At 44.5% G+C, this 19,797-nt stretch overlaps 1 protein-coding gene across 7 annotated transcripts in view; it reads left to right on the top strand.

The window, feature by feature from the left end:
• Positions 1-19,797, top strand: part of ATP11C (ATPase phospholipid transporting 11C) — a 117,033-nt gene that overhangs the window by 49,549 nt on the left and 47,687 nt on the right. For all 7 annotated transcript variants that reach the window (XM_054039197.1, XM_054039200.1, XM_054039196.1 and 4 more), the window contains exons 3-6: positions 1,538-1,627; positions 13,204-13,284; positions 14,397-14,504; positions 17,482-17,610. In XM_054039197.1, the coding sequence (XP_053895172.1) occupies positions 1,538-1,627; positions 13,204-13,284; positions 14,397-14,504; positions 17,482-17,610 (408 nt within the window). The remainder of the gene's footprint in view (positions 1-1,537; positions 1,628-13,203; positions 13,285-14,396; positions 14,505-17,481; positions 17,611-19,797) is intronic.

The following is a 19,797-nucleotide window of genomic DNA, read 5'->3' as shown; positions in this document are numbered from 1 at the left end:
AAAAACTTGCAATACATACACAATCCAAAACTTAAGGTCAGCCGAAAAATGAGCTGATTCTAATATAAAATAAATCCCTCTGAGGGAACAGTGTTCTCGTTCCTATTTAATTCAGATAAAACTTCCATTTTGGAATTTATCCAGATCTGCTACAGAATTTCCTCATCCGCCTTCCCAGTTGTGATGGAGAATTCAAGTAGCTTTGTTGCGGAATACAGGGCGAGACTCTGTATGCTGCACCTCTAAGAGGAGATGCAGCCCAGAATTCATAGCCCAGGGGGTAAGTTGGATTTAACCGGCTGGTGGCACTGTTAGACACAGAGTTCCGAGTTCTTTCTTCATGCGCAAGCAGTCAGTCGGTCTTGGGCAGACACGTGGTGGTGCTGTCCTTTTTTTAGTGAGGTCTCTCTATAGAAACAGTGGTCCCAGGGGTGGGGTTGGAAGCTGTGTAAGCAGCAGGAGAGTTTTGCTGCTCTCTGTGAACTAGGCATTGATGTTAGTTTGAGATTCCTGAAAGGAGGCGTTGTCCTGCATGCTGTTTGACCGTCTTATTTCGGGACGGGTGTATGCGTGTTAATCTTCGAATATATCCACGCTCTGCACCACCGATTTCCTCTCCACTGGAAAACAGACCTGCAAGGCCCCAGACATCCACTCAGCAGAGCTGTGACGCATCTTTGTGGCCTCCCAATTCTGCAGGGGTCGAAGTGGCCCCAGAATAATTCTGACAGATCTGTGGATCTGGCCGAGTTACAGCAGCCTGTCCCCTACGGGTGGCAGTGCGGCCTAGACCCTCCACAGCAGTGCTACTTGCTGCAGCCCTGCCGCCAGCATCACACCCTGTGTTTCCTAGGCTGAGTTTAGAGAGGCAACCTGGAGCTGTTTTCCTCAGGCCTTGCCATGGGGGATTTCTCCCTTGGCTGAATCCAGGGCTTTTAGGGCACTTTTCTGCTGTTCTGCCAGTCCTTTTTATGCATCGCACGAGGGCTGGAGCAGGGTTAAGAATCCTTCATCCCTATTGCCACAGAACGTATGACCTTGGTGATGTCTGGTCTCTTTGAGAGAAACAATAGAGGAAGACTCCTTGGGCTGTTTCCCCCTGTGCATTCATGTAGCAGTTACTCACAAAGTGCCCCCTTACTCTCAATATTTGATGCTAATGAGCCTACATACAATGGTGATAGGCACGTTAAAAATACACAGATAGTATGCCATTAGAATTGCTTAATGCTATTGTGAGTTTCTGAAGAGGTTCAATAATAAGAGAACTAACACCCTGGGCCAAATCTATCCTGGGTATAACATCTGTGAAATTATACCAGGGATACATCTGTCCAATATAACTACTTGAACTTTTTTTTTTTTTTTTAATGAAATCTTATTTCTTAGGAAACTTCTAAACATAAATTCCCTTTCTTTAACTCTCAATCCCTGGATAAATGTAGCTTCCTGTCGATCTTTGGTTCTATTGACATTCTGAAAATTTGTGTGCTGGTATTATTTGCACAGCTTATCTCTCTGTTCTTTCACCCTGCAGTACACTGTCTGGAATTTTCTTCCGAAGAATCTTTTTGAACAGTTCAGAAGAATTGCCAACTTTTATTTCCTTATCATTTTCCTTGTGCAGGTAAGGGCACTTTTAAATAGCAATGATGCAAAAATTATTATTATTTTTTGAAACCGATTGTTTGAAGCTTTAAACACAACTTGATAGAGGACTGAGACTGAAGACTGGCTCTTTACTGGTGCTTATGAAATCTTTTATTAGAAGCTATGTTTTGTCTCCTGCACACGCATTCAAAATACCATAACTGGTAACATTTCTGGGGCCATCTCAGACATATTGTGATGACTATTGTTACAATTTAAGGGCCCTATTAACACTGTAAGCACCATGAGATCACTTATAAATGTGTCTACGTTGGAGCTGGAAGGTGTAATTTCCATCTCGAGGAGTCATATTGGTGCTAGTTCTGATCAAGCTAGCATGCTAACAATCGAAGTGTAGCTGCCACAGAGGGACGGGCTAACTGCTCAGATACATACCTAGGGTCTCAGATGAGATCATACTTAGGAAGTCTAGCCCCTCCCACTGCTCATACTCCCGTAGTTACACGGTTATTTTAGTGCCCGAGCTCTAGTGTCGGTATCTTTCCTTGAAACTGGAAATTTCACCTCCAGCTCCTATGTAGACGTACCCGGTGTGAGTAAAACATATGTTAACGGCTGCAGGATTGAAACCTAGCTTTTTTGTACTCTGTTGCTTCTCCCATCTAACCATACATTTTTTTCCATATAATAAGCGGCCTGGTAATATTATAGTTTGTGTGTAGATTTCCAGAAAACCAGAAGAGGTGCACAGTTCATCATTTGGATTGTTTTTTATATTCAGATGAGCATTTACTAAGTGTGTGCATTTGTGTAGGAGTTTGATTTTTGTAAAGAGATTTTATACATACTAAATTACAGACATACACATGTTGTAATAAGATTTGTTTTTTTTTCCCGTGCTGATTTCTATGTAAAGAGGGCATTGATCTTGGGATTAGGGGAAATGCTGGTAGAGATGAGTGTTCATTTTCTGTTACATTAGCTGAAAAATCAGGGGAGTTCCCAAAATATGTTTGCAAAAGAAAGGTGGGGTGTGTGTGTGTGTTTGTAAAATGTGGATGAAACACAAGGAAGTATATTTTCCTCTTTTTATAACTGAACATTGGGGTTTTAAAAAAATACTCAACTGACTGGTTTGGCTTAACCAGACAGGTAAAACTTCAGCCTATTCATCTAGTAAATGAAGTCTTAGATCTGTTACATACGGTAGTCTGCAATAAAGGCGTCCTTTGAGGGATTAAGTTGATTAATACCTGTATGCTTCACTTTTATTATTGTTATCTATAGACTCATAGAAATGTAGACTGGAAGGGACCTCAGTAGGTCATCTAGTCCAGTCCCTTACACTGAGGCAGGACCTAAGTATTATCTAAACCAGGGGTGGCCAACCTGAGCCTGTTAAGGAACCAGAATTTACTAATGTACATTGCCAAAGAGCCACATTAATACGTCCACTCCCCACCCCGGCTCCCAGTGCCTCCTGCCCACCGGCAGCTCTGCCAATCAGCGCCTCCCGCTCCATCCCACACCTCCTGATCAGCTGTTTTGTGGTGTGCAGGAGGTTCTGGGGGGAGAGGGAGGAGCGAGGACACGTCAGGCTCAGGGGAGGGGGTGGGAAGGGGTGGAGTGGGGGCAGGGCCCATGGCAGGGGCAGGGCCCATGGCAGAGCCAGGGGTTGAGCAGTGAGTATCCCCCGGCCCATTGGAAAGTTGGCACCTGTAGCTCCAGCCCTGGAATCTGTGCCTATACAAGGAGCCGCATATTAACTTCTGAAGAGCCGCATGTGGCTCCAGAGCCAAAGGTTGGCCACCCCTGATCTAGACCATATCTGACAGGTGTTTATCTAACCTGGTCTTGAAAACCTCCAGTGACAGAGATTCTACAACTACCCTTACAGCTAGGAAGTTTTTCCTAATAACTATCCTAAATTTCCTTTGCTGCAATTAAAGATTTACTGCTTGTCATGTCCTCCGTGGTTAAGGAGGACAATTTATCACCTTTCTCTTTATAACAACCTTTTACATATATGAAGACTGTTATCCTATCCCCCTCAGTTTTCTCTTGGCCTACTCTGTCCTTGGTTTTCCCATTGCTTTTAATGTATATGTAAAATGTTTTATTGTTACCCTTTATGTCCTTAGTTAGTTTAAACTTATTTTGTGCCGTGGCCTTTCTAATTTTATCCCTACATGCTTGTGGTGTTGTTTTTATTATATATAGTACATATATATGTCATCCTTTGTAATTTGACCCAGTTTCCACTTTTTATATGACTGTTTTTTGAATTTCAGGTGGTTGAAGATCTCCTGGTTAATGCAGGGTGGTTTCTTACTATTCTTCCTATCTTTCCTACACCCTGGGATTGTTGGCTCTTGTGCTTTTAATAATGTCTCTTTAAAAAAATTACCAACTCTCCTGAAGTCGTCCCTCCCCTGTCCCCATTGGAGTTGCTTCCCAGAGGATCTTACCTCCCAATTCTCTGAGTTTGCTGAGGTCTATTGTCTTTATTCTGCTGTTTTTCCTCCTACCATTCCTTAGAATCATGAATTCTGTTTCATGGTCACTTCCACTCAGGCTGCCTTCCACCTTCAAATTCCCAACCCAAGTTCCCTATTTGTCAGAATCAAGTCTAGAACAACCTCTCCGCTAGTCACTTTCTCCACCTTCTGTAATAAAAAGTGCATTCCAAGAACTTGTGGGATAATCTGTGCCCTGCTGTCTTATTTTCCCAACAGATGTCTGGATAGTTCAAGTCCCCCATCATCACCAACTACTGTGTTTTCAATGATTTGATTAGTTGTTTACAAAAAGATCCTTCCACGTCTTCCTCCTGGTCTATAATAGACCCCTACCATGACATCACCCTTGTTTTTTATCCCTTTTATCCTTATCCAGAGACTTTCAATGGGTCTGTTTTCCACTTCTATATCAACCTCAGTGCACGGGTAATGCATCTTTGCTATTCCTCCTCTTTTTTCCCCCCTGCTCATCCTTCCTGAGGAAGCTGTTCCCTTCTGTACCAGTATTCCAGTCATGGGAATTATCCCACCCACCAAGACTCTGTGGTGCCAATTATGTCATAATTGTGATTATTCCTTAGTATTTCTAGCTCTTTCTCTTCACTAGATTTCCCATCTGTATTCCCTCTGGTCTCTCCTTTGCTCCTGCTGTGATTGCCCACGTTCCTCCTCCCCACCCGCCACCCCCAGGATTTTGACCCTGCACCCAGGTCTCCATGTTCTGGACTTACCTGTGGGCTGTTCTCTCCTGCCCGCATCAAACCTAGATACTCTTCCTCTTTCCCTTCCTTGATCGGTGGACTCTTCTCAGCAGTCCTTTTCGGAACAGAAGCCAAAATTCTCCCAGTGACACCATCTGCGCAGCCAGGCATTAACCACCAGGATGTGTCCTTCTCTGCCTGAGCCCCCTACCCGTGACCGGAAGGTGACACCACCTGCGCCCCGAACTCCCTCACACTCCCTCCCAGAGTCCTGTAGTTACTTCCGATTTGCTCAGGGTCATATCACACGGTATAATTAGTGCCCACTTGGATGAGCAGCATGGGGTAGAAGTCAGAGGGCCAGATGATGCTCAGTAATCCTTCCGTAATGTCTCAGATAGGCAGCACACCTCCTGGGTGCCAGGTCAGGCCGGCAGATGGACACCTCTGTCCTCCATAGAAGGGAGTCATTGACCACCACCACCACCCTTCCTCTTGGGAATGATGGCCATGATCCTTCCAGCCTAGGGGGGACATGGCTTCTTCTCCTGCACTTTTGGGGAAAATTTCTCATCCCTTGTTGCCAGAGCAGCATAACATATATATAAAATATATATTTAATCTGTATGGACAGTGGGTTGGGAGCAGGGGTGGAGTACTGCCTGCTGCCAGAAGTAGCCATCAGCCAGCTTCCTCCTCGTTAAAGAGCCATTTCCTCCTCCCCTGATGGTGCTATTGCAATCCTCTCCAGATGGATTGCTCCCTCCATCTTGGAGGTCTCCAGAGGCATATTTACAATGAATTCCTTGTGTGAATGGATGCTCCTCAGCCTAGCCACCTCCTCCTGTAGCTCTCCTACCTGTCTCCTGAGTAGGCACCTCTCACCCTGGGTGGTCTCCCCAGCCTGGCTTTCTATGTTGGGGAAATGCAGGCCACAGTCTCTGCAAACCCACACCAGGACCTGGGTAAAGGCGGGTTCTTTTTCTGGACACAGGTGCAGGTGGAGAAGCCAGGAGCACTGCTGGCACAGGCAATGGGGCCTTTTCGATCCAGGGTGATTTTGTTCTTTCTTCCGCTTACAAACTCTGTCTCAAACTCCTATGTTTGCTGGCCCCTGTTTGCGGTCTCCCCTTGGTCACTTAGCATCTGGCTTTTAAGCATCTGCCAAGCTACAGCTTAACAAAATTGGATGCCTAGTAAATTGTTATAAAGCATAATGCTCCACTTCAGCCATAAAGATTTCCATGACTGCTGCAGAAATAGGTGATCCCAACGTAATTCCTGTGGACTGTGCATAATGTTGCCTGCTTTACGCAAAGGGACAAACTCACTTCTGGGGTTAGCCAATGCCAATGAAATCCAATGGAGTTGCACCACTCCAGTTTGTCAGAAGTGAACTTGGCCTCGTATGTACCGAAGTAATGCACTAAAGTCAGGATGTCCCTCCAGGATACCTGATAGTCTGAAGTCACGGTATTACATCTTATCTTCTGCCCCTCTTAACGGAGTTTGGGGAGACTGGAATAACTGAATATGTTACCTTACTGTACCCAGTCACCTAGCTGGGTGACATTGATATATTTCCTGGCAGTTCAGATGCAGACTCATTTTAGACATAGACCTAGGGATCTAGCTATGAAATTGATCGCGTGCAGATGGATTAAAGAGCATTTTTCTTGTTTTCGGTTTTTATTCCAAAAACTGTGACCGTGTTTAAAGTAAGAAAACTACCCACATATTGAATTAGGGATAAAAACCACACCTGATGCTGTTAATACAGGTCACTAACTGACAGCTAGCAGGGACTTTTCATTCTGGAAGTACTGAAGATCTCACTTATCTTTAATAAGCCCTTAAGGCCATTCCATTCATTTAAAGTATCAAGGGGCTACCTTGACAAATGCCATTTATGGCCGAAATGTTGGTGTCGATCAAGTTAACGTATGTTAAATTAATGGGACTTGCCCAAAGTGCTTCCTTATACGTGAAGGGTTCAGCAGACTCTTGACTGAGGAGTGCAGAGGAATTAGATGTTGAATTCAGTCCTGTGTTGGGGTTGGTCCTGCTTCCGCGTAGGCCTGGTGTCCAAAAGCCCATTGACTTCAGTGGCTCAGGGCCAAGTCCATGTTGGGGAGGGAATGTGTCTTTGCTTGAAAGCACACATGAAATATACATTCCTGAAAATACCTTTTAGTTGGTTGCTTGATTGATTAGTAAGGCATCCACTGGATTAATCTACTGAAACCATTATCTAGACAATGTCGCCTCTGAAGCAACCTAACGCCTGCAAATAAAGCTGAGTTTGGATAAGTATAGTGAGCACCTTTTTACCGAAATGGGGAAATGAAGGAGATAGGCAGCTTAGGAACTGGAAAATACTTTTGAGTGACAGAGGGAATGGTCTGGTGCTTCCTGAATCATGGGATTCAGTTGGGTAGAAACAACAGATGAACAGAAACCTTTATATACTAGCAGGACTCAGTTACTTTAAAATGAAGTCCGAGTATGCTGCTGTAGTCCTGGTCTAAATACAGATGCAGGTTGAGCTACTTGCTGCTTGTTGGATCCTTGTTATAAGGCAAGTGTCTTAGAAACAACTTCAAAGTACGCTTACGCTATCTTGATTTTGCTGTGTTAGTCTCAAAAGTTGCCTGTGAGTTTCACAAAAGGGAAGACTGTATTACCGGGGATGTATATGGAATACGGTAATAATATGGAAATTCCCATATGAAGTATTTATATCCGGGGTGGGCAAACTACAGTGCATGGGCTAGATCTGGCCCGCCAGCTGTTTTAATCCAGTCCTCGAGCTCCCGCTGTGGAGTGGTGTCTCGGGCGTGCCCCGCTCCGGCGCTCTAGCTGGGGAGCGGGATCAGGGGCTGCTCCATGCGGCTCCTGGAAGCAGCAGCCTGGCCCCCCTCCGGCTCTTATGTGTAGGGGCAGCCAGCGGGCTCCACTCCGAATGCTGCCCCCGCAACCTCTATTGGCTGGGAACTGCAGCCAATGGGAGCTGCAGGGGCAGTGCCTGCGGATGGGGCAACATGCAGAGCGGCACCCCCTGGCCACCCCTATGTGTAGGAGCCCAAGAAGGGACATGTTGCTGCTTGAGGTAAGTGCCACCCAGAGCCTGCACCCCTAAGCCTCCCCTCGTGCCCCAACCCCTACCCCAGCCCTGATTCCCCCCCCTCCCACCCTCCGAACCCCTTAATCCCTGCCTAGAGCCCCCTCCCACACCCTGAACGCCTCATTTATGGTCCCAACCACAGCCCTCACCCCCTCCCGCACTCCAACCCCAATTTTGTGAGCATTCATGGCCCTCGGGCCAAAAAGTTTGCCCACCCCGATCTATATGAACAAAACTATAACCAGAATACTCTCATGTATGCATCATGGCAAGCTCTCTTGGCACAGTAGAGCCTCAGAGTTACAAACTGACCAGTCAACCACACACCTCATTTCCAATCAGAAGTACGCAATCAGGCAGCAATAGAGATCAAACAAACAAACAGAAAAAAGCAAATACAGGACAGTACTGCGTTCAATGTAAACTATTAAAATAATAGAGGGAAGGCAGCATTTATCTTCTGCATAGTAAAGTTTCAAAGCTGTATTAATTCAATGTTCAGTTGTAAACTTTTGAAAGCCACCGCAATGTTTTGTTCAGAGTTACGAACAACCTCCATTCCTGAGGTGTTTGGGACTTGGAGGTTCTACGGTAGGGGGCTCTGGGGATGGCAGAAGGCATGATACATTTATGTGTCCAAAGCTTTACCTCACGTGGCCTCAGTTTTACTAAAAGTGACGTCACCGTGGTGCCTGGGGGCAGGCAGATGTTGAAAATTAACTCTCTGCGATAGGGGGATGACCGGTTCCATAAATATGGTCATTTAGGGCCTGTCTACACAGTAAAAGCTGTGCTGAGGCTTGCCTACCTGAGCCACTTGAATCCAGCTAGTGCAGGTAACAGCAGTGAAGACAGCACAGCATTGGCTTCAGCATAGGTAGTACAATCCTGTCACAGCCCCTAGGTACACACTCGGCTCACTAGCCCATGCGGTGTTATCTTCCCTACAGTTTTTACCTGGGCTAGCTGGATTCAAGCTAACAAAGTGAGCTAGTCCATACACAGCTTTTGCTGCCCAGGCCTACCTTAGATGCATAACTGGCCATGTGTGCGTGCAAATACCCAATTGGAGCCCACACGTGCATTGCTTGCACACAGAGCTGAGTGCAGCCATCTCTGAACGTCCCTAGCCATCTAGGATTTACCACTGTTAAATGTAAATACTTTAATGTGGTGTGAATTTGGCTTCTTACAAATGGGACCCTTTCTGACTCTCTGCTCTGTTCGTGGTGTTTTTGCATAAAGCAGTGCAAAAATCACAGTGTAAGGCCATTTCCAGGGATTAATATGTGCTGACTATCTCAAAACAGCTTCCTAGGGACAGATAAGAAACCTTTTGTGCATAATGTAGCTTTTTACAAAGAACTGAAAACAACACATACAGATTCTATTGTTCATGAGCGCTCCAGTGAAACACCAATAGATGTTGCAAAACAAAGGCCTTTTGTTTATATGAATACAAGGCATTTCTGGTAAACTTTCCTTGCGCTTTCCCTCTCCTGTATTACCCAGTACATCTGCCTCCATCCGTATTCCTGCCTCAACCCCCTCCACAATCGGCTGGATCCCTGAAGTAGGACAACACGCTTCCTGTATGCCAGTTTTGGGCTCTGTGTGACCGCAATGCAGCGGTCTGTCCAAGTATGCTTCCCCCACCAGCCCCCTGTCATTTTAAGGTCCTCCCTGGGGGATCTGTACTGGAGATTATGGTCTCTGACAGCGAGGGAGCTGTACAATATGCTCAGATTTATTTCTGTCTCTCATTCTAGAGCTTGTTTGGTCTGAACTCCAAGCTCCATTCGGCTGTCTGATTGTGCCCCCATCACATCCAAAGGGAAACTGGTCCTTGGAAATTTTAGGGTGGGGGTGAGGGGTGAAGCTCACCAGCAATGCATAGAAATGCTCTGGCTAGTCTGTCAAACCAAAGGCTCTGCATAAAATATGTAACCAATGCGGTAACGCTGGATGCCAAATCTTAATGTTGCCGTGGTTTTAGTTTTTCTGATTCCTTTAATTTCTTCTCGTTATGAACCTGTTTCAGTGACCACACACTTCCTATACCCTAAAAGCTGGGCTGAATCATGAGACGGTCAATAGAAATGGACAGTTCCCATTCTGTAGGGTCCCCCTATTGTTTAATTAAAGTCTCAAAGCTGGCCTGCTGTGTTCTTTCCTTGCTACGGGCATGTCTTCACTGCAGTGTCTTGAGGTACACGGAGTGTTGTCCCATACCCAACTCCCGTGCACACCCACAAGTTAAGTGGTGTTTTATACTTCACTTAGCTGATTCAAGTACTGCTGACACTCAAGCTAATACTGTAGCAGGGAAACAGTTACTCTGTGCTGCTAATCCGAGCAGTGTGTGCCACCGTAACATTTTGCAATGCAGCTGCTCTCACTTTTAGAGCTTTCTGGCCTTCTTTTTATTCTTCTATAATTGTTCATTTTATTTTTTGGGAATTTCTTGTTTTCATTTTGTTCATGAAAAAAAAGATTTTGTTTTATTTCTTTTTATTACATTTACATGAATAAAATACCTCAAATGACCATATGCAAATAAACACAGTGTAAAAATCCCAATTTGAATATATTACATGATTTTATGAAGCGTTATTCCATGGCGTTGAAAGGTTTCAGGAATTAAAAGCTGACATAAGAGTTCCCTACATTTTTTCTTTCCATGGCCTGTTGTCTTACGATCAATGTATACTTCGGGGGGAAGAAACTTGTCACAATCTACACCAGGGATAGCCAATTATTTTTTTGTCAGGGTCCAGATTTCTTGGTCAAGGTGTAGTCCAGGTCCAGACACCAGAGAAAATAATGCAAAAGTAACAATAATGATAAGTAAATAAAAAGATTTTATGATCTCTTCAAAAGTGTTTGGTGGTCCACATGTGGCCAGCGGTCTACCTCTTGACTACTGACCTACACTACCCTTGGTCTACACTAACCACAGGGTACATGAGCCACAAAATAATGGTATTGGATAAACTGGCATTCTGGTATCTGAGTCCAAACCTGCGTTGATGACAGCACAATCTAGACTTTCCACAAGATGTTGAACCACTCACATTATAAAGACGTGGGCAGGTGCAAACTCCCCACCCCCATTAGTCACCCCCAAGTTCTCTGGATAGCTACTTATGGTCCCCCCCCACCCTTGAAATGTACCCAATACTTCAGCCCCCAACTAACCCTCCCATCTCCATCTCCATTCAGTGCCACAAATCCCATGGGACATCACGGCTCTTCCCAACTGCTACTGCTTCCTTCTCCAACTCTCCCATGCCTTCTCTCCCATTAAATCTCACCCCCTCCAGTCCCCATTAGCCCTGATAACCATTAGTCCCAGGGACCCCTCCCCTATCTCTGTGTCCAACAGAACATGGTCATCTGCAAAGTCAAGATTGAAGTTTTTCTTGATTCCACATAACTCCTGCAGCTTCCTTTCGTGTTGCTCTTTGCATCACATAAGCTATCACGGTGCAGAGAAGAGAGGTGCAACCCTGGCAAACTCTGATGATGATCTTAAACCAATTGCTCTCTCCCCTTCTTGTCCTTACACAGCTTTTCGAACCTTCATACAGTCTTGTCCAGTCTCTTTCTAGGAAGCCCATAGAGTCAGAAGATCTATAGCAATTCTATGAATGTGGTGGCTGGGCCATGTATAGATTAGACTCTTCTACTGCATCTGAATTAATTGACCTGGTCTTGTGGATCTAGCATTAGAGACTTTTACGTCTTTAGAGCCAGAGGTCCTGGATTTAATCCCCATGGATGACCCAGCCATTATGCATGCACTAAGCCTGAATGAGAAACCCCTGTGCTTCACACCCAAATCCATGCATATTTCACTCTCCCCCTCAATAAATCACACCCCGCCACTCCTTCCAAAGTTCAACTCTGACCCCCAAGTATAGCTCTATCCCACACAAAATCAAATTAATGTGGCCTACCCAGGCTTCCTGTAGGGCTTCACTGCTGCATCTGGCTCCCCATCCCATCCTCTGAAAGGAGCTGTGGGTTGGAGACAGTGGTGTAGTGGAGCCGGAACAGTGATCCGGTTCCATTATGTCCCACTCTTCTGCAGCTGGTCACTCTGCAGGGCTGGCTGGGCTCAGCTCCCCGTTGTGGGCATTTTGACGTGCCTTGCTTTGCCACTCCCACTCCATGCCTGACCCTCCTGCTCCGTTCCTCCCCTCTTGTTAAAGGAGCCAATCTCCTCTGTGCATTTGTCCTGCCCTGTGGGGAAGGAGTCAGTGGCGCTCTGTCCACTTGCCCCGACCATACATGTAGAACTCCCCAGAAACTTGGCCTCCCCTTGCAGATGACTGGATTTTGTGAACCAGCCAGTTAGACACCATCACAATAGGAGGAGCAAGGAAAAGGCATCTTAGTTCGTTCTGGCAATTCTGGTTTGGGTTCTATTGATGATACTAGAGACTGGTCCATGGTGTGGTTGTTGAACATGGTACCCAGTGCTGGCCCTGCTGTTCAGTCTTCAGGGTGAGACTGACCATGTTTGGTGCAGTTTATACAGTGTGTGGGCAGGCAGGTGCATGGAAACTTTCTGGTTTGAACCCATAATGCCCCTTGCTTAGGCTGCACACCACAAAGGTGCGTGACTGAGACGCATTCTCTAAGCCCAGTTGGATACAGAAACTCGTTCAGCTGCCTCAGTCTGCTTCGGATCAAAACTTCATAGTCACTTAGGAGACTTTCCATTGACTTTCAGTGGGATTTGTATACCTCAATTCTGAAGGTGCTTATGTAAATCTCCCTCCTACACTCCATGTGCCCACTCTTCCTGAGCATGCTCATAGTTGGGGCTTGTATTACTTAATATAGCCCTGGTCTACACTGGGGGGAGGGCGGGGGGATCGATCTAAGTTACACAACTTCAGCTATGTGAATAACGTAGCTGAAGTCGACGTACTTAGCTCGACTTACCGTGGTGTCTTCACTGCAGTGAGTCGACTGCTGCCGCTCCCCCGTTGACTCTGCCTCCACCTCTCGCGGCGCTGGAGTACAGGAGTCGATGGGAGAGCGCTCGGGGGTCAATTTATCGCGTCTAGACTAGATGCGATAAATTGACCCCTGCTGGATGGATCGCTGCCCGCCGATCCGGCGGGTAGTGAAGACATACCCACAGAGTGTGTTGAATGAATCAACTCTAATGATAGCATTTGATAGCGACTCCCTAAAAAAAATTATAACACAAATTATTGTTGTTGTTTTTCTGTAGGTCATAGTAGATACACCAACCAGTCCAGTAACCAGTGGACTTCCACTTTTCTTTGTGATTATTGTTACAGCTATCAAACAGGTAATGTTTTCAATTCATGAGGGCATGGGGGTGAGCAACAAATTGCTACAGTAGTGTGTGTGTATTTGCTTTGGGTTTTTAAGTATGTTCATGGCAGAGTGAATGAGAGAGATTTGGCATATAAAGACATATATACTTGACTCTACATATATTTGAAATAATAGAGGGCGAAGGTTAGAGGAACACTATAAATGTGAAATCTATTTAACTTAAAATTTGAAATAAAAAAGTAATTTTGGATACTATGCCGAACCTAAGTTCTCTGTCCAATTTTTGTAGATTTGATTGCATTTTCTCATTTTCAGTATGGCTTTTGTAATCTGTGTGTGTGTGTGTGTGTTGAAAGTCATGTTGTGAGCTATTGCTGTTGATGGTTGCCTCTGCGTTCACTGCACTACTATAATTTATTTCTTCTGTTTTAAAAATGCACTTTGGGCCTGATTTGGAGGTTAAAGAAGCATGATATAAATCCAGTTTCTATTCTGCTCTGACGTCAATGGAAAAACAGGAATAGTTCTAGTCAAACAATATCTAGTCCTGAAAACTTGTAGACCTCTTTCATTGAGTAATGTTAAAAAAAAAATTTAACCGTACGCACCCCTTTTTTAAATTGCATTATTTGATGTTTTTGTAAAGGGAATCAGTTGGGGAGCAGAAAGGAGTACTAGAGTTAAATCTGAATCTGGCTTTTATATTCTTTAGCTGAGACTGAAGAGAGAGAGAGTCTTTTCCTGTGTTAGACTGGAAAAGTGAGAATAACGGGGCACTAAGCATATTATTCACATGATCAGCGTATTCTTGCCAATCTTGAGAATAATAGAAACATGTCACAGCAATTTAGATGCTCCTTGCATGCAATGCCTAAAGATTAGTTTTGTGTGTGTTGTTTTAGTCTGTTCTGAATCTGTCAAATGTATATGTGAAGTTTTTAAAAATTAACTTGGTTCAGACAGAGCTATTCAGGTCGAGGTTCTGGCGTGCATGAAGGAGCTCTGATAACTGTGTTTAACTTACTTGCTTTTTTATCTCCCTCTCTCTCACAACTTTATTTATTTATTTATTTACTTCACTACCTGGGCTTGACTGTGTTACCTGTATATTGGTATGTCTAGGGCTATGAGGACTGGCTGAGACACAGAGCTGACAAGGAAGTAAATAAAAGCAGCGTCTTCATTGTTGAAAATGCAAAGCAAGTGAAAAAACACAGCGAAAAAATCAAGGTAACCATTAATAGAGAGAGAGATGCACCTGGGAGCCATTGGGAAAACTCCCATTGATGTGGTAGCAGAATCCGACGCTGTGGCTGAATACTTGAATATGCTAAGGGTCTAATTCTGCAGTTGTTACTTCTTGTCTTCTCATCCTCTTCTCTAAACCTCCGTTTATTTTCAGACTGGAAACCTTACGAGCCATTCCAGTTAATAACCAGGTGCTTGCTTGGCTTTTGTCTGGTCACTTCTTTGAAAGGCTGCCATGCACTTTACTGGTGGGGCTGATGAGTAACTTACCTCTGATCATTTTTCATTTGGTGGCTGGAACAGGCAGTCCTTCCTTTATCCCGCGCTTCCCAAGGACATCTGAGAAGATGTCTGCTAGCAGAGATGCTGATTTATCACCTCTCACTGTAGAATGCTAGATGGCTGCTTTCTTTATACATTTTTATGTGAAATTGTAAGGAGGTGTCTCTTATCCTAGTCTGCGGCCCTGCTGAGTTGGGCTGACCTCTCAGGCCAAGTCCTGCACTTGGATACAGGTGTGCAGCGCTGGTTGAAATCAGAAGGAGTTCTGGTTGTTGGAGGGCAGAACTGGCCCAGAGTGCCTGGGAGAGAATGGCCCTCAGTGCTTAGAAAGGGGCCCTAGCTAACGAGTTTAATTTACAGAGCTGGGATGGTTCGTTTAATCTGTTGTGGAGGTTTTCCCTTGGTGCTCTAATATTGGGATAGAATGCAACAGCGTTTGTAAGAACAAATACTTGCTCGTGGCTTGTTGTGACAGTTCTTGGGGTGCCCAGGGCTGAGTCACTTTGTTACCCCCTGACTCCAGCAAGAGGGAGTCTTGTGGTAGCTGGATGTCAGCTCCCTGATGCCATCAGCGCTTCAGCCCCTCTCCTCTGGGCTATGGCAGCCCTTGCTTTGCCTTGCAGATCACCAGTAGGTGTACCCTAGTCCCCAGGCCCCTTTGAAATGTCTCCCCGTAGCGTTCCGTTCCTTCTCCACCGAACACTCACAGGCTATGTCTGCACTACACAGCTTTGTCACTACAGCCGTGCCGCTAAAAGTTGCGCAGCGTAGCTGCTGTTTGTCTGCTCTCCTGCCGACAAAAAACTTCCACCCCCAACGAGCGGGGTTAGCTTTAACGGCAGCAAAGCGCTCCTGCTGACAAAGCGCTGTTCACTCTGGTGCTTGTCATCAGCAAAACTTTTGTATTTCGGGGTGTGTGTGTGGTTTTTTTTAAATACCTCTGAAAGACAAAAGTTTTGTTGTTCAATTGCCAGTGTAGACAAAACCACAGTAATACCAGGTAAGCTGTCCCCAGAGGAACAGAGTTCACGCCAGCTTGTTTGGTTCCATGGAGGATGAGCTACTGAGATATATTTATAGTGAAAACAAGCCTAAGTTTATTATCAAAGGCTAAAATTTAAGAGATGGTGAGCAAGGATAATGGATTACATATAAAACAAAATCAGTACATGCTTTCCAGAGATTAAACTTAATTTAACCACCAGTCTAGAAGCAATCTTTTCTCACCCAAAGGTCCTTCACAGTGCTTCCAGCCAGGGCAGGTTGGGATCTCATTTTCATGAATGTAATCGCACTTCCTTAGGTACAGGATAAAGAGGTTTCCTTTTGCTTTTTCCTTTATAGCCCCAAAATTCATTGTTGGTCCTCCATGTCAGGATGACCCCCTGGGGGTTTATTCCTTGGTATACTGGACTTCGTATGCAAATGGAGCCTCCATTCTGTTGGCTTACAATGCTTAATTTACATGTGGACCGAGGGAGACAGGTGATTATACATCCTTCGTCTGGCAGAATCCCGTTTATCAACCCCGTCTTGATTCAGACTTCTTTAGGAACGTATTTTCAGTTTATGTATACATAACTTCTTCCATGGCATTTGTACAGACATTTTACCTCAGTGTTAATGACCACTGTGAGCCTGGCTTTCATTAAAGACCTCACGTGACATTCTTTATGGAGAAATACTGTGAAAACAGGGTGCTGGGTGTAGTGAGTTTGTCAGGCCTGTCAAGAGTTACTGTGACAGCGCAGTGACCCCTTTGCTGGTTGGCATTGAGGGGCTCTTAAGGTCACACTTGTGTTTTTCCTCTGGGGGCGGAGGGACGTGTGAGGCCTTTGATCAGAGGGTTCTGTTACACGTTGTCAAGAGCCTGGCTCAGGGTCCCTCAGCAGCAAATGAAAGGAAGAAAAATCAAGAAAATATAAATTTAAAAAATGCTACTTATTTGGGTACTATCTTGAGTGTAAAGAAAACTTCACTCTGCTCCATCTCCTCACAGCAAGTGCCGTGTCCCCTCCATCCAGTAATGAGTGTTTTCCAAAACTAGGTAGTGAGGGAACGTAGTGTATGTAGCGGCTGCTACGGAATAGTCCTAACTGAAGAAAAAGCTTTCCACTTGGAAGTCTAGTAGAAGGGGGTGTGTCTGAGCTACATATATAAACAAGGGCTATGGTGGGTAAATATCAAGCATACTGTCAGATAAAGGAGAAAAGATCTGGAGTCCGACTACATTACTACATTTCCACTCAATAGTGAAATAATTTCATAGCTTTGTTAAACCCCTTCCAAGGGCCCTCAAACTTCAAATTCTATTGTTCTGCGAACAATCACTGCACAGAGGCCCTACTGAAGTGGGTGAAAGTTGTTAAATATGGAACCATTGTAAGACAGAGTAAATGTGCAGGTACTGTGTTGCTATCGTTATGCAGTCTTGATAATTAGCTTTGAGCAACAGTTCTAGCATGTGGATGGCAAATCATGGGGGACAGTTACACAATTGCAGTACTTTTTTTGGTGGTAAGCTTAAAAAGCTCTTCAAATTCCCATGATCGGAGAGGATTTGTCCTCTTTCTTGTAGACTTGGATAAAAAAAGATAAACTGATTTAAACCTTTAATCATCTCCTTCAGGGCCTGATGAAATGAATCATTAAAAAAACACAGTTGCATTCTTTCCAGGTTGGCGACATTGTAGAAGTGAAAGCAGACGAAACCTTCCCCTGTGATCTGATCTTCTTGGCATCGAGTAATGACGATGGGATCTGTTACGTCACGACGGCAAGTCTGGATGGCGAGTCGAATTTCAAGGTAAGAAGAATGAAAACGCTTCAGGCAGGAGTCTAGAGTGCAGAGTCAATGCATTGCAGTGGCTCCTCTGTGCTCCGATTTTTTTTTGTTTTAGTTGCAACTGAAGTCAGCCTGGGTGTCTGTCAGTTCAGTTTGAGAAAGCTTTGGGATCACACATTCTGATTGTGATTGGTTGTGTTTAGCTTCCATTTCCATTTAACTCTCTCATCCAGTCACTCAACACTGAAGTGCTCTATGGATTTGTGTGTGTTTTAAATAACTATTCCTAATGGCACTGTTCCAAACTGTGTTGGTCTTGACAGATATACCTGCATGCTGTATTATTTATCCTGCTAAAGCAGGTTACCACTTTCATCTTCTTACCCATGTAGAAAGATCTAATGAATTAGTAAATAGATCACTGCAGTTTCAGCTGGTTTATTAAAGCAGTCACCCGTAGTGCCCTTTGCAATTGAGATTTTATCAGGGTTTTCACTCTATAACTCCCTGCTTTCGCTCCCTCTGCACTTATGAGTAGTTGTCCCCTTTTTGTGACTGAAATTCTTCATGTTTGATATGAACTCATAGGTGAATTGTTCTGGATTGTTTTGCAGAAAAGGCCTACTAGTCATTTAAACTATACTCTGTTCCCATTGGCAGAAAATTTTAAGATTCATTTTTTCATACTCATGACTCAAAAGGACTGAACTTTGAGATTTGAAATTGTACCAGTTGGGTAGGCCTCACTGAGGATGAATTCTTTCTCTAAGTTATTCCCTCTACCTTTCTCCCTCACCCCCCCCAATTGAAACCCCCCCTCTAAGGATATGACAACTTGGTTTCATTCATGCACAGGAGTAATTTGTGCTAACATTGGTAGCTGTAGTACTAAGTGTGGAACAATGTTAGTAGTGTAGAATTCCTTCCAACTCCCACAGAAGTCAGTGGGCGTATGTATCTTCATTCGTTAAAAGGGTGTTGGATCAGGTACGTGGCTAATATCGATATTGATAGCCATTAGGTAATGTAGAAATGTATGCGTGGAAGCTGATTCTGTGTTTGAAATATTTTTGATTGTACTGAGTTCACCAACTCTTTAGAAGTGAGCCTTTCTCCTGGGCATCTTATGAAATTCACAAGCCAAGTAGCGCTGGGTCTGCAACCTAAGTGGCTAGGTTAGCAGAGAGGAGTAGAGCTTTCAAGCTCCACAATCTTAAAGTACGCCTTCCTATATTAAAGCCGGTTTAAATGTATGCCATAAAATATACAAGGATGTGCAACACGGCTGAGTTAATTTCAGAACCGGAACACGTTTCCTGACTTTGAGCATTTGACATGTGACACTAAAGTTCTACAATAAGTATCTTATATTGTTTCTGCTTGGTCATTAGCAGTTGTCTCCTGAATGTTGATGTAACAAAGAAGAAGTTTGGGGGGCAGGGAGGAAGAGTGGGGAAAATGGCAGAACAGCGTAACTGAGGCTTACCTGTCCTGTGGGGGTGGAATTTTTGATGTAAGACACAGACATTCTACTACAAAATCATTCACCACTGGTATTCAAAATGCTGTTTATAATTTGTGTACTATAGCTGTTTCTCCCATCAGTTTCAAGAAGAGGAATCCAAGGCTAAGAAGTGAGAGAGCTTTTTAGTGAATGTGTTTTTGGAGACCGATTAAGGCAATATATCTTGCTGACTGAAGTTTAGAACTGTTAAGTAGTTTCTATAAATAGAACTTTAAAAACAGCGAATTGGAGTCTTCCCAGGCTTTCCAATTAGTTCTGTGAGAGAGGAACTTTCACAGCAGTTGATGCTAAGAATAGCTCTTGGTTCGGTCAATACTGTTCCTGCTCCCCTGACAGCAGAGCTATCTTCTAATTACCTTCAGAAGCACTGGGCAATTTCCTTAGAGGAGCTGAACACCTGTTGAGCGCTTGTAGCTATCTTTTGAAGTAAACCAGTGTTGCAGGAGTTCACCGTGCCTTAGGACAGCCCTGAAGGAGGAGTATGTCTCATAATTTATTGGCAGGTACAAGAGACCTCCCTTATTAAGTAACCCTCTGTCTTACCAGACCAGTCCAAAGTATTTCCTAAGCATGTTAAATTCCAACCTGTTCTACCTTTCATTAGAAGACCCTTCCCTCTCCTCCCGCTCCAACCTTAAACAACTGATGGGTTACTTGAGTGGTCGCTTAAGACAAGCCTCCTT

Source organism: Malaclemys terrapin, chromosome 9, assembly GCF_027887155.1.
Source record: "Malaclemys terrapin pileata isolate rMalTer1 chromosome 9, rMalTer1.hap1, whole genome shotgun sequence".
In the NCBI taxonomy this organism is placed as follows: domain Eukaryota; kingdom Metazoa; phylum Chordata; order Testudines; family Emydidae; genus Malaclemys; species Malaclemys terrapin.
The sequence above is the reverse complement of the archived record's forward strand: the minus strand, read 5'-3'. Positions and strand labels throughout refer to the sequence as shown.